We start from the raw sequence: 15090 nt of genomic DNA, 5'->3' as shown, positions 1-15090 counted from the left end.
GGTGTCACGGACGAAAGCAAAGAGCAGGTACTGGGGGGATGTTGGGTCGTTAGATGGCAGAGGAGTTGTCGCGGAAGAAAGTGAAGAGGGTTGGGGAGGCGGAGGAAAGTGAAAGCGAACAGTGGACAGGGGAGGAGGGGGATCGGTAAAATGAGGTGCCGGGTCAGATTTTAGAGGTACAAATTAAGCCCTGCCCAACGAGCCTCCATGGCACAATGAAGGAGAGAACGGGATCGCCCGGGATGCCCGGATGAGATGTTGCGACCCTCCTGGAGGCAGGTGGATCCACAGCATGGGCAATGGCACCCGAAAAATGGTGAACTATGCCTGAACAGGGAGAAGCCAGGGGAAGCTCTGGTGGCAGAGCGCCGTGGTCCTGACATGCAAATCGGTCGTCTGACCTGGGCATAGGGGTGAAAGACTAATCGAACAGTCTAGTAGATGGTTCCCTCTGAAGTTTCCCTCAGGATAGTTGCCACTCGTCGGTTAAGCAGTTTTATCTGGTAAGGCCTAAAACGGCCTCAACATATTCTCAAACTTTACATGGGTAAGAGGCCCAGCCTGTTGGCGCTGGAGCCGGGCATAGAATGTGATGCACCTAGTGGGCCATTTTTGGTAAGCAGAACTGGATGAACCGAATGCTGAGTTAAGGCGCCTGATGCCAACGCTCATCAGAACCCATAAAAGGTGTTGGTTGATTTAGACAGCAGGACGGTGGCCATGGAGTGTGTAACAACTCACTTGCCGAATCAGCTAGCCCTGAAAATGGATGGAGTTGGAGCGTCGGGCCCAAACCTGGCAGTCATGCAAACATGAAAACCATTGAAGTGAAACAAGACCACTGAAGCAATTGCTGACGAGAGATGAGCGTGACACAGCATGGAAGCAGTGGAGCTTTTATTATGCCACAGTCCACCACTTACAGTTCTTCTGGCCATGATCATGTAGGGAAGAAGCGGCGCTGTTTTGTCAAACTGAATACATTTCATAGCTCTGTTCTAATGCTGCTCATGTATTAAAGTGTCTTTTGTGTTTCCCTGTATTCTATATATTTAAACAAGAAATCAAGGCTTCATGGCCTCATTGGTATCACTTCACACGATAATTTATGTGCATAAGTCAGCCAAAAATATAATTCTTTTAGTGGTTTTGTACATTGTAATTTTAAAAAGCATATTTTGCATTTAAATGGCTGTTAAGTGGCATTGTACTCTTAAAAAACTCAGAAGCTTCAATCCCTGTTTACATGAAAAAGGGCAACCTGGATAATGGACAAGCTTTGGCCTTCGACAAAGTAGTAAAAAATCAGTCAGGTTTGGAATGACATAAGAGTGAATGTATAAATGAAGACCTAATGTAAATTTAAACTGTGTTAATGAAATGTTATGGGGGAATCCAACAAGGAGCAAATGGAAATTTCTCAAATTTTGATATAGAATCACATCACTCTGTGGTGTTGAACATTTTGAAAATTCAAATTTTCTCCAATCATCCAACATACTCTTCAAAATACTACAATGTGTTTGTTTTCATTTCACTTAATATGAGAGAAACATTTCAGTATGTGCTAACAGATGCCTGACTGTACAATTTGACAAGCGCTGTAACTGTAGTTTACAGACTCTGTAATTTGTGGCACACACCCAAAATATGTACTTCCCACCAAGGCATCCCATAAGAGGAGACTCAAGCAAACATCAATATTCCAAGGTGTCCAAACAAATGAGGTTTTGTGTTTATTTATCTCTCAGTATGGGACTTCTAGGTTGACATCATCCATATATGTGAGCACTAAAATGCGTGGAGGAGCTTTGGATGTGGATGATCCGGGTATGTCTGGAATTCCGAGGGAGATTTTCATTGCTGAATGTGGTTAGGAGAGGATCGCTAAGTCGTCACTCTGAGACACCCTGATGTTAGTAATAATATCAGTCGTATGATAGGAGATGTTCACCTTTATGAGTCATGTCCGTCACATCCACAGTTTGTCAGTTGTTTTGAATTCTTACGCTATGAACAAGGATTGACAAATTTGATTGTCTAGATTTGAGATATCATGGTAGAAATCTCTTGTGAGTCACTTTTTGATAGCGCAGGGCTGGGCTGCACAATATATCATTTCAGCATTGATATCGCATTGTGCACATTCGCAATAGTCAGGAGCTACAGAATTGTATTTATTTATTGTATTTATACGGAATTTATATGATTTATGCAACAACAACAAAAAATGTGTTTTTTTTACCAAAGACTATAGGATACTCAAGACATGTCACTCTTATAGTTTTGAATGGGGAAAGTGTAACGATCAAAATCGCGAATGAAGCCCCGCCTTCTAATACAGGAGCCAATCAGCGATCGCTATAGACTGATGATTCTCCAGGCGAGGGACTCGGAACAGCTATGAGTTTCTGCAAATTATGTGTGATTGAAACGTTTAGAAATGAAACTAAAGACTCAGTAGTTGTTTAATTTTATTGGTGATTTTTAATATAAAATTTAAACATAAACGCACGCAATTTTGATGTTTTCCCATTCAAACATAATGCCCGTGCATACTGCCTGAGAGGTGTTTCAAAGATGGCCACTGAGTGAAATTACTTGCCTTAAAGAGACTTTGCTCTTACTTTGAATCGTTGCAACATAGGCTCATTCTGAAAACGTAACACTGTATACATTTCTAGAGATCGTGAATTATGTAGCCAGGAGTACGTATGGCTGCATTTCATCTTTAAAACGAATGCTACGAGGCAGTATGATGCCTTTCCTTTTTGCGCTTATCTCCATGTGGACGTCTTTCCAGCTGTTACCAGTTTGTGCAGTTAGCTTCGCCGTGTACTTCAGCGAACTTGAGATTTAGAGAGGAGTTGACCACGATGATGGGGTTCGGGTCCGGCGAATAACAGTTCTAGAAAGTGGGTAGGACAAAAACAGAAGCCTAAAAATAAAATAAATCCCAAGGTGAGGATGTGGTAAAATCTGAAAACCTGGTAAAAATCAGGCAAGGGCTTTTCTTTTTCTGGATTGCTGTTTAAAACTGTCGGTTGGCTTCAGGGAAATGGGTGGGCGCTGGTCAGTCAGTGCTTTTGAAAACACTATTGGTTGGGTTTAGGGAATGATGAGGGTGGGTCAGTCCCTCGGTCAATCATTCAGTCAGTCAGTCGACAGCGGCCTCTGGTAGATTTACGTGAGAACAGCAGGCGTAAATGGTACTCGTAAGAAAAATTTGAGATCTCAAAAAGCATGCACAGCAGGTGGATTCGCGAAAACAAAATCTGCAAAAAATTGTAGCTCCTGCGACGTATTTGGCGCTCTCCAGTAATGTATTCATCGGTACAGTTTCAGAATGAGCCTGGGTTCAAATTTTGTCTCGTTTCTAGTACAAATATCTACATTTCAAAGTGAAATCAAGATTATTTACTTGCCCCACTGGCAGTTTTGTTTGTTTTAAGAAAAAACTTGAGAGAAAAAGTTGAAAACAAATAAATTTTTTCACTCAATCTAAGATTTATTTTAGGTAATTAGACAAGAAATGAGAGAAATCAAAGTAAGAAAAGCATTTTTTTTTTTTTTTGCATTAACAGTATTCAGGTACAGAAACTGAATAATCACAGACTCCATAGAAACAATCAAATGGTGCTATTCAACCTATCTTGTAAAATTGTATCCCATATCACAATCTTTATTGCAGAAAATTAAAATATCTCAATATCAGATTTTTCCAATATCAGTGGGGCAAATAAAACATCCTGAAACAGCCCAAACATCTGTTGCACCACAGGAAATCCATATTTGATTGGTTTATGTTGAAAACGCCTCACTCGCTATTGACTTTGGGAGCATTTTGCTTCTTTTTCAACTGATATGAGGCTACGCTATATTTGAGAGGAAATGTGAGGCCTTCTCATAATCCAGCGTGTGTTGTTTATTATTTTTTTGTATTTCTGCATGTACAGTGTGTGTGTGCGGATGTGTTTTAAAGGATGTTTGTGTATTTAGTCTGATACTAAGGGCTTTGTGTGTCCGTCTCTGAAAGGTCAGAGGTCAGAGTGCTTCGTCACTGTATTGGTGTCCCTTGTACCTCAGCCAGACGAGCGTCTGTGTAGAGTTCAGTCAGGCCCTGTCACTGGGTGTGAGCAATGATCTGATCTTTTCTGGCATTAATTTAACAGTTTACAGGTGTGAAAGGACATGCTGGCTTGTCCGAGAAACTGGAGGCCTTTGGGGTGTACATTATGATTTTTTGAATGTTTGTGAAACCAGTTGCTTTTGTTCAAAATGTTGCAATTATTTGATTAAAAATACAATGAAAGTACATTAATATTGTAAAAGAATATTCAAATTAAAACTACCCATTTCTATTTCAATAGGAAGTCTTTACTTCCAATTATTTTTTATTTAGTTTGATACTTTTTTGTATTTTTCAAAATGAGTTTCATATTTCGAGTTAATTTCAAAATTAGGGGCGACACAATGGCTCAGTGGTTAACACACAGCAAGAAAGTTGCTGGTTTGAGTCAGTTGGTATTTCTTTGTGGAGTTTGATTGGCTGTAGTGTATGTGTGTGAATGAGTGTGTATGGATGTTTCTCAGTACTGGGTTGCAGCTGGAAGGGCATCTGCGGTGTAAAACATATGCTGAATAAATCGGTGGTTCATTCTGCTGTGGCGACCCCTGATGAATAAATGGACTAAGCCAAAGGAAAATTATATGAATTTCAAAATTATTTTAGTGTGGTTTCTTTATTCTTGATATAAAAAAAAATGACAACATCTATACAGTATGGATGTGGACGACTGATATATATTTGTGGTCTATTGAAAAGTCAGTTCACTCCAATATAAAAAGTAATTTACTGACCCTCAAGTTTTTCCAAACTCCATAAAAATGGGCTAATCTTTGAAACACAAAGGTATCTTTTTAGTCAAACTTTGAGGATTCTCTGATTCTCTGAATCAAAAATGTCTATAAGCAGCCCAGGCTCATCGGAAATGCGTACCTTACACTCTCAGAAATAACAGTACGAGAGCTGTCACTAGGGTGGTACCTTTTTAAAAGCTACACATTTGTGCCTAAAGGGTCTCTATTAATACCTCAAGGGTACATATTAGTACCTAGAAAGTACAAAAGTGTACCTCTTAAAATGTTTATGTACAAATATAAGCTTTTGAGGGACCAATATGGACCCTTTAAGTACAAATGTACTTTTGAAAAGGTACCACCCACCCCAGTGACAGCTCTTGTACCTTTATGTCCGCGAGTGTACTCTACCCTTTAGAGAAATGTAAAATATGTTGCTCCAGGTCAGATGCCAAAATCACTTGAGGGCACTGTCTAAATGTTTGCAAAACTAAAATATATTTTTAATTTAATTTTATTTATTGTATATATCAAATACATGTCACCTAGACAAGTGGACCACTGACCTAAACCCTTCCCTAAAACTAACCTAGTATCTGTTAACTAATAATTTCCGTATTTTTGTGTTTTTATTGTTTATTTACTGATGTGAATTGCATTATGAGACCATGATCTTTGCTATGTCTATGCTTAATGTTGAAAATTCAACTGTATTGTTTAAAAAAGTGACTTCATTGACATTTTAGTAGTTTGGAACAATATAAGAAATAATATATAGACAAATAAGTCTGTAAAATAACTGAAAATGTATTTACATTTTATTAAAATTATTAATTTACAATTTTTACAAGATTTCCATGCCATAATATACAACACCAAGACAATATATCACTTTCAATTAAAAATGTTAATAAAAGTGTTTTCAAACTTTTCATTTTTAAAGATTGTTGATCGAAAGAATAATTTCCCATAATGCAACTAAAAAGCTGAAAAAACAATGAAAAATAAAACACTAATCACAATACACACAACTGCTAATTTGCTCATTTCTCAAAAGGCTAAACAGTTTTTAGTTACTCAGACTTAAATCTCATACCTTTGACGAAAAAAATCTTCATTTGTTTTCTATAAAGACATTAATTTCTTAAGGGTTTGGAACAGCTTTAATATAAAAATCTTACATTTAACTCTTATACAAAAACTATGATGAATAATGCACATTTTATGAATATTTCAGAAACCGCATTTAAATATTAACAGTATTAAATTCAACTAATTGTATTTATTATACATGTATATTAAATACAAGTTCATTTAAAATTGTCTACATTTCTGAAAATGACACATTTAATACATAATTACTCACATTTTAATGTAAATATTAAGAGTAAGAGAAATGTTATGTACAAAAAAAACTTTCATGGCACTGTTTATACTGGGGGTGTGAATTATAAATGTGCCTGATTTAAAATTATTAGTGTTTTAAAAAGTGTTCCAGTAAATAAATGCTGAAAGCTTTTTTTACAGTTTAGGATGAACCAACCGTTTAATACCACATGTAAATAGTAATAAAAGAATCAAGGCTTGTCTTTGCAGAAAACAAAACCTTTAAATACTAGAGGATTATTAGTAGAGTGCTGAATCAACACAACTATTTTAATGAGCGCACTTACTGTAAGTGCAACAATTGTGGTTTGAATGCATCATCTGATCTCTTAAAAGTTCAAATAAACAGCTTTTTTTTTTCTCGACTGTCTCCTATCTACTGTGTCAAGCTGTCTAGCAAGAGGCCTGCAGAGTTTAACAACACAAACCCTTCAGCATCTCCTCTGTCTCGCAAGACCTAACATGCCCTCAGGAACCCCAAACTGGGAAATGGACAGAAAAGTGTCCGCTTTCAGTGGCGAAAAGATGGAACTGCTGATACGAGCTGCTTATCTACACAAAAGCGTGTGTGTGTGTTTGATAGAGCGGACGCGTGTGTGAGTGGGATTTGAGAAATTCAGCATGTCAGATCCTGCCGAGTGGTCTTAGGTTTTTTGCCTGTGGCTTTGAATAACGTCACTCTGAATGTGTGTGTCTGTGCATGTCGGCACCAGACTTTTTTTATTTTTTTGGATGGCTGAACACAATGAAGACTACTAAACTCCCACTTCTTTACTAGTGCTCACCGGCAGAATGACTCCTTTGTGTGTAACTGCAGTCTATAGGGGCACTGTAACACAGCGTAGGGAGGAGATACATCATGTACACTAAGAAGAGAGACTGCGGGTTTGATGGAAATGCAGTAGATGAAAGAGACAGACAGATAGTAATCAGTGAGAGATTTTTCTTAAGGTTAAGTTACCTTTTCCATTGCAATTTTTTTGTGTAGGAATAGGAGTGCGACTTGCATATAAAATGAAGAAATATATTTCCAGTGGAATAATTTAAATCAATCCATAAAAAATATATATATATTAACAATAAAATGTGAGTTAAATATAGTAAAAAAAATACTTTATTAATAAGAGTTTGAATAATACTTTATTAACTATTTTTATTTTCTGAAACGTGGCAAAGATATAGGACTAAGAGTGCTACAGCAGGGAAAATAAGTATTGAACACGTCATGTTTTTCCTGGGAATAATATTTCTTAAGGAGCTTTTGACATGGAATTGAATCAGATTTTAGTAAAAACAATACAAACATAAAAATAAAGCAAAACAAAAAAAATAGTTATGTGTAATAACAATGTAGTGACACAAGGAGAATGCACTGAACTACTGAAAAGTATTTAATACTTAATATAAAAGGCTTTTTTGGTGCTGGCAGCTTCTGTGACGTCTCTCATATGGAGAATGAAGTGTGTGAATTATTTTTTTTTTTTTTCACCCTGGTTTCATCTTCATCATCCTGATAATGTAGATGTTGGACTGAAGCAGCGAATGTTAATTTACACTGAGGAAGGGCAGAGGGTAGTTGAAGAACTAAGAGATTCAGCTGAAGAGATTTCAACTGCTGTCTGGTCTTTCACTGCCTTTCCACACCTCCCTGTCTTCATGTGTTCAATACTTTTTTCTCTGTGTTATTTCATTTTATTACACTTAACTTCATTTGTAAACTAATTAGATTTGTTGTCTTTGTATATATGGATTTCTTTGGTTGTTACCAACATCTGGGGAAAATTTCAAGTCAACGACACCGTTAAAAATATGTTTTCTGAGGAAAAATGGTGACGTGTTCAATACTTATTTTCCCTGCTGTATAAGTGTGACTAATAGAATAAGAGCATTTTATTATATAAAAAAATTATTGAATTAAATAATAATTTATTTTAATAAACAAATAGTTAAAAATTGATAATTAATTAATAATTAATTAAATAATAATTAATAATTAGTAATCAACTACCGTGCTCAGCATATATGAGTACACCCCTATTAAATCTATCTTTTAAATTCATATTTTTAATAGGAAGCTATACTATATTATATTTGTGCATATACATTAGATTAGTCAGTACTGAAGCCAAATCTGGAGCTCATCTAGCAAAATAACTTACCATAACGATCCAAAAACTAGTCCACCAAAATTTATATCTTATAGAAACATATTAAATACAAATTGTAAAAAAGAGGAAAATCAAGAGAAAAAAAAAAGTTGAAAATGTCGTTGCATTTTTATTTTATTTTTTTTGCTATATTTTGCTTGAATTTAAATATATTATCTTTCAGTTTCCAAATATGTTTAGTGACTAAAATATTATTTAAAAAAATATTTCTGTTTAATCTGTTTTGTTTAAATGCACCAAAATACATTGCCAATATTCACTGAGAAATGGATACAAATATTCAGTTTTCAAAATATGTAATCAATTACGCTGGGCACTGTATATATATATATATATATAGTTAATTAGCACACAAAAATCAAGCCTGTTTTCAAATTGACAAATATATTTTCATTTGTTGAACTTGCTCATGGAGCAATGCGGTGGTGCATTAGGTAGTGCTGTCGCCTCACAGCAAGAAGGTTGCTGGTTTGAGCCTTGGCTGGGTCAGTTGGCATTTCTGTGTAGAGTTTGCATGTTCTCCCCACGTTCGCATGGGTTTCCTCCAGGTGCTCCAGTTTTTCCCCACAGTCCAAAGACATGTGGTACAGGAGAATTGGGTAGGCTAAATTGTCCGTAGTGTGAATGAGTGTGTATGGATGTTTCCCAGAGATGGGTTGCAGCTGAAAGGGCATCCGTTGTGAAAAACATGTACTGGATAAGTTGGCGGTTCATTCCACTGTGGTGACCCCGGATTAATAAAGGGACTAAGCCTAAAAGAAAATTAATAAATGAACGGATCTTGCTCATTTTGACACTATTTGTAGTCAAACTGTAATAGTAAAATAATATTTTATCAACTCCTGTTTTCTGCTTACTGTCCAGAGATCTATATGCTTAGGAGTGACAAAAATACAAACAAAACAGGAAGAAAGTAACAAATATATTCATTGTAAAAAAATCAGTTTTTAAATGTAAAACAATAAAAGGTAAAGCTAAAGTCATTCAAATGAAGTGTAACAATAACATATATTTGAATGTTTAAAATATATGTTTATAAAATGTAAATACATTTTTTTTGACATTTTAGTTTAGGCATACACTAATAATTACTGTCTATGCACTTCTATTTGCCAAATTGTTTGTTTGTTTATTTTATTTCTATAGCACTGTACATTGTGTCAAAGCAGCTTAACATTGAAGTTCTAGTGAATTGAAATTGTGTCAGTCCAGTTTTCAGGGTTGAAGTTCAGTTTAGTTCAGTTCAGTGTGGTTTAATTTTCACTGCCGAAAGTCCAAACACCGAAGAGCAAATCCATTGATGTGCAAATGAAACTAATAGTTGATTTGATGCACAGTAAAACATGCTATGTTCGATTCCTGTTAGAACTATCAATTTGTGTTGGGACAAAATGAAGGAAATAAGTTAACATTAGTTTTTATGAATTTAAGTGGTTTGAACATAAAACAATTAAGTTGCCACCCCAAAAACTTGACAGTATATATTGAAAGAAGAAGAATTTTAAAAGTTTCAGTACAACATAAAGCAACTTTTTAATGAACCTATCATGTGTGTTTGCAGCAGGACTAAAATAATTTTGTTTTTTGACCAGTGACAGATAATGAAGCGTCTTTAATGACATAAAATGCCAAATGAAATCCCATGTTTTTCACTGCTCAGATTTGACAGGACACTTTCACTCTTCTGAGAGCTCCTTTGATTTAAAAGGACAGTTTTGACATGCATACATGTAAACTGGCATAACCCAGCTGGACGGTGCTTGTGAGGACTGTTGAACTCCACACCATGCCCTGTGGGGGTTGGATGTGTTTATTTACTCAGGGTCTGTCCCAGGTGCCTCAGAGACCCTCTGGATTAGATGAGTACTGGGTGCCTCCCCTTACTACACACACACAGACACACACATGAGTGATCAGCCCACCCTTACACACACCAGCAGACCAAAAAGGGAGGATACATTCCCCTGCTATCCTTCTCACTGTTAATCTGGACTCAGAAAGTGATAAACGTGCAGGAAGTGCACCTTGAATGAGTCAGTTTATCAGCTGATTCCTTCGCTCAGGATTGCTGTGACTTGTTCAGAAACAACTGCATGACTCCAGTTGGAAAGAGGATGGTGGGCCTGGCTGTGTCTTCAGCAGCTGTTTCTGGTAGGTGTTTTGTTACTCGTGTGTTAGTTTTTTCCTTGGAAACTAGATAATTGTATTGTTAGACAGTTCTCGCCTGATTTCCACACAGGATAAAGTGAAACGCATTGATTGGTTTTAGTTCATCTCGAAATCAGCATTTGGTAGTTTATTCACCCTCAGGCTGTCCAAGATGTTGGTGAGGTTTGTTTTTTTCTTCTTGTCTTCTTCAACAGAACATTTGAGAAGATTTTCAGTTAAAACTGTAGTCTTTTGTGATTCATTATATGCAAGTCAATGGCACTCTGAGGGTCAAACTAGCACACACAGGCAAAACAAAATTAATACTTGATGATACATTGAGATTTTATGAAGTTAAATAATCTGTCTATGCAGTAAACTGAAGATTATTTACCACATTATTGCCTTAAAATGCACATCCTTTGTAAAAATCATAAGTGCCCATGGTTGTTTTTCGTTAATGCTATCGAATTGCATTATGAGACCTTGATTTCTGCTCTGACACCTTTTTGATGTTGAAGGTTTAGTGCTATAGGGATATTTATTGACCTTTCATAACCTAGATTTATACTGAAATCCACAACTGCAGCTGAAATCTACATTGAAGTTCTTCTATATTCTTTGAATAGCCTGAGAGTGAGTAAATTAACATTACATTTTCATACCTTTACCTTTAACAGGGTTTCTGCCAGTTTCACAAAATCATATTTAAGACTCTTTAAGACCTTTTTAAGACCATTGTGAATTAATTTTTAAGCTTCTTGTATTATAATTTGTTATTTTAAAAAAATATATGCACAACAGTCTGTCCAGGTCAGTGTCCTCACCATATATAGACCATTAATTAGGGGTGAGAGATTTAGCCTAAAATCTAAATCTTGATTAAATGAACATTTTAATTTACGATTAATGAACGATTATTTTATTTGTTTATCTTATGTTTTTGGCCTCATAGCTCACTGACAAGTTTTGTACATTACATATGTTCACATATTACAAGTGATTTTTGAATATCCAATTCAATTCATGTTTATTTATTAATATAGCTCTTTTTATGTAGATTGTGTCAAAACAGCTTAACATAGAAGTTCTAGTAAAGTCCAGATTTCAGAGTTAAAGTTCAGTTTAGTTCAGTTTAGTTCAGTTGGTTTAATTTTCACTGCTGAAAGTCTAAACACTGTAGAGCAAATCCACCGAAGCACAGCTCCACAAGTCTCGATCCGAGCAAGCCAGTGGCGACAGTGGTGAGGAAAAAACTTTACAAATTGACGAAGTGAAGGGCAAAAACCTTGAGAGAAACCAGGCTCTGTTGGGCACAACCATTATTCTTCTAGCCGAACTTGGCTGTAGGGTGGTTTACTTGATTTTAAAATAATTGAAGTAAACACACACTATCTACTATCTATCATTATTTATTGAACATCAATGCTGAACAACTGAAATTAGAACACACATTGCCTAAAACGCATCTCTCTGTGGCGCCCACCGTCATCACCGCTACCAAACCAACCAATCACAAAGCTTGTTCTCTGTGTCATTGTGACATGTACATTTTTTTTGAGTGGTGCATGGGTATGCGAAGGCTGTGCCGGATTGTACACATGCCCTTGGCAGAGGTATAATATCATAATAATATAATAAGGAAAAAGTATAATTCAGCCTTAACAGAGCGGGGTCACGTGACTCCATATATGATAGGGAAAGTAATTGAAAAAAATTGACCTGGAAAAAGTTGTTCGATTATAGGTTCTGAATGTTGATTTCGATTACTTTTCGATAATCACCCAACTCTACTATTAATACACAGAAAACTTTTAGACAACTAATATTGTAAGGGCAATAATTAAACCATATTGGTAATTAGAGATTGTTAAAAGTTCTATTGAGATGGATTGTTGGTGAATGGATGCATGATGGCCCGATTGGGTAGATTTACAAGGATATAGGAAAATTAATACCTGTTTACAATTATTTAATACCTACAAGACAAAAACTTAAGACATTAAATTTCATTTTTGAAATTTAAGACTTTTTAAGACTCCATGGACACCCCGTTTAAATATTGACATTCCAACAGTTGTAGTCTGTAGTTTACAGACATATTAGTTGCTGAGTCGTACTGAGTAAATCTATGCACTAGCATAACACTCTATTCACCTAATTCTACACCTACAAGCGGGTGCAGCCATTTGAATCTTCTTGGCTGAAGACTTCCAGTCTCATTCATTTTTAGACATTAAAAACAGCTTGTTATGCTGCTTGATGTTGCAAACTGATATTTTTTTTTATATTATTCTGCTTTGTCTGTATAATCATGCAAATACTTGTTTGTAGAGCAAGTAGTTTGAACGTTTTCTACAAATTATTATTTCAAGTCATTTCCCCCATACGCAACTGATCGGAAGTTCCAAAACAATTGCAAAAACGAGCGAACTTCCGTATTGCTGAGTAAGGTCAATATAATTGTTCATACATATTCTAACAAGTGTTGTGTTTGTTTTCTTTGCAAAATATGCTTGTAAAATAAAATTTCACCAAAGCGTTTAGAGCTTTCTTGAGGAGTGCCGTGTTTTGTTTAGTTTTTTTTTCTTTCCACAAGAGAGTGTACATTACTATCTCTGGTAGGCATCTTAAAGCTCTTTGCCTGCTCTTTTAATGAGGTGAGGAATGTTTCCTGGCTTTGCGGCAGCGTGTGAGGTGCTGAGTGCTAAAGCATCGGTGCAGTTCTGGGAAAAACGCCCCATTGTCCTCTAAAAACACAGCTTTCGACGCCAACTTCGCATTCCTCAACATGGCTTTTAGATTATGTTGAAACAATACGACTGTCAGTAAGGTGCTTTCAAGTGAGCGAGGAAGAAAAATAGATTATCAACTAAGATCTCTCAAGGGGGTCAATGCAAAAGAAAGCAGCAAACACCCCTGCCACCAGGAGAACCTGCAGGTTAACGGGTTTCATCTTTGAGTGCCGGTGTGGATTTCAGGTTTTCCCACTATGCTGTTTTGATGTGGTTTTATCAGAGAGGACCACATGTGCGGCTCTCTATAGGGAAATGGGCATGGGGCCCCGTGTTGTGCTTGGCTTTGGAAATGACCCTCCACAGGTGCAGCTCTAGATAAAGAGAAACACAAATGTGTTTGATCTCATGTAAAAGCGTATCTCTGTAGGAGTCATATATGCTCCACTGCGCTCGTGTTGGTTTAAGCTGGCCCTGACTGTCCTTGCAGCAATGTTTGGTTTACTAAGATCTGATTTGTAACTTCACCTGATTCTTCTGGTCTTTATGGGAAATGCACTAAAGCAATGTTTTCGTGCTGCACATGCTTCAGTGACAGCATCATTTGTGGCGTTAACAAAATATATTTTCATAATTAAGTCATTGCAGAACAACTCAAATTAATTACTAGCAACATATGATAAAATATATTTTAATAACAAACAGTGATGGAATAACGGCGCTATAAATAAACAGCTTTACTAACTGAAGCTGAAGCTAAGCAGGGCTGCGCTTGGTCAGTAACTGAATAGGAGACCACATGGGAAAGCTGGGTTGCTGCCAGATATGGTGTTAGTTGGACCAACAGGGGAGTACAACCTGCGTTCTGTGTATAGTATAGTGATGGGGACTCTATACTGTTCAGTGAGCATAAGACGTTAACCGGAGGTCCTGACTTTCTGTGGTCATTAAGAATCCCAGGATGTTCTTTGAAAAAGAGTAGACAACTTTTCCAGCATATGTTTTACTCCCCGGCTGCCCTTCTACCTGCAACCAAGTACTGGAAAACACCCATACACACATTCACACACACACACTCATACACTACGGCCAATAGGGTACGAAGCAAGTGTTTCTTCCAATACTGATAAACTTCTGGTGAACGGTTTATGTGACATTTTTCCATTTTATAAAATTCCTTTTACAGCATCGATGTAATTACAATACAATCAGTTAAACAGACGTTCACATTCATTTAGTTGCTCAAGCGTGAAACAAGACAAAAAGCCGTTTACTCACACGTGCCCGTCAAAATTGGCAGGGGAGCGCAGAAGCTCCATTGAATATACTGGGGTAAAATAAACGTTCATATTTTAAAGACATGGCAGGCAAAATGTCATTTAATGCAGTGTTTCTTGTACAATCTGAGACCCACTGTATATCGGATATCACTCAGCCAGTGGAGATCGCTGATTTTTAAAGAAAACAGATCCTAAATGCGCCGATTTTGCAATGGCATACAGTTCACCGGAAAACGTTTTACCCAGGTTACTGACAAATTAAAAGTCCTTTAGCATACTTCGGCATATACCCTATTTAGCTTACTCAATTCACCAATAGCACATGTCTTTGGACTGAGGGGGAAACCGGAGCACCCGGAGGAAACCCATGCCAACACAGGGAGAACATTCAAACTCCATACAGAAATGCCAACTGGCCCAGCTGGAACTCAAACCAGCAACCTTATTGCTGTGAGGTGACAGCGCTACCCACTGCACCACCAATGGCGCCCAATTCAAAGTTATTACATGAGC

At 36.7% G+C, this 15090-nt stretch overlaps 1 protein-coding gene across 3 annotated transcripts in view; it reads left to right on the top strand.

Moving 5' to 3' along the window:
• The window catches only part of afap1l1a (actin filament associated protein 1-like 1a), a 73011-nt gene that overhangs the window by 17356 nt on the left and 40565 nt on the right, over nt 1–15090 (top strand). For 2 of the 3 annotated variants that reach the window (XM_056472480.1, XM_056472479.1), the window contains exon 1: nt 10402–10565. The exons of the other annotated variant lie outside the window; for it this stretch is intronic. In XM_056472480.1, coding sequence (XP_056328455.1) covers nt 10508–10565 — 58 coding nt within the window. In that variant the 5' untranslated portion in view covers nt 10402–10507. Of the gene's footprint in view, nt 1–10401; nt 10566–15090 lie in introns of those variants that run through there. 3 annotated transcript variants of the gene reach the window in all.

This window comes from Danio aesculapii, chromosome 14 (genome assembly GCF_903798145.1).
Source record: "Danio aesculapii chromosome 14, fDanAes4.1, whole genome shotgun sequence".
Taxonomy (NCBI): domain Eukaryota; kingdom Metazoa; phylum Chordata; class Actinopteri; order Cypriniformes; family Danionidae; genus Danio; species Danio aesculapii.
This window is presented reverse-complemented; position numbering and strand designations above follow the sequence as displayed.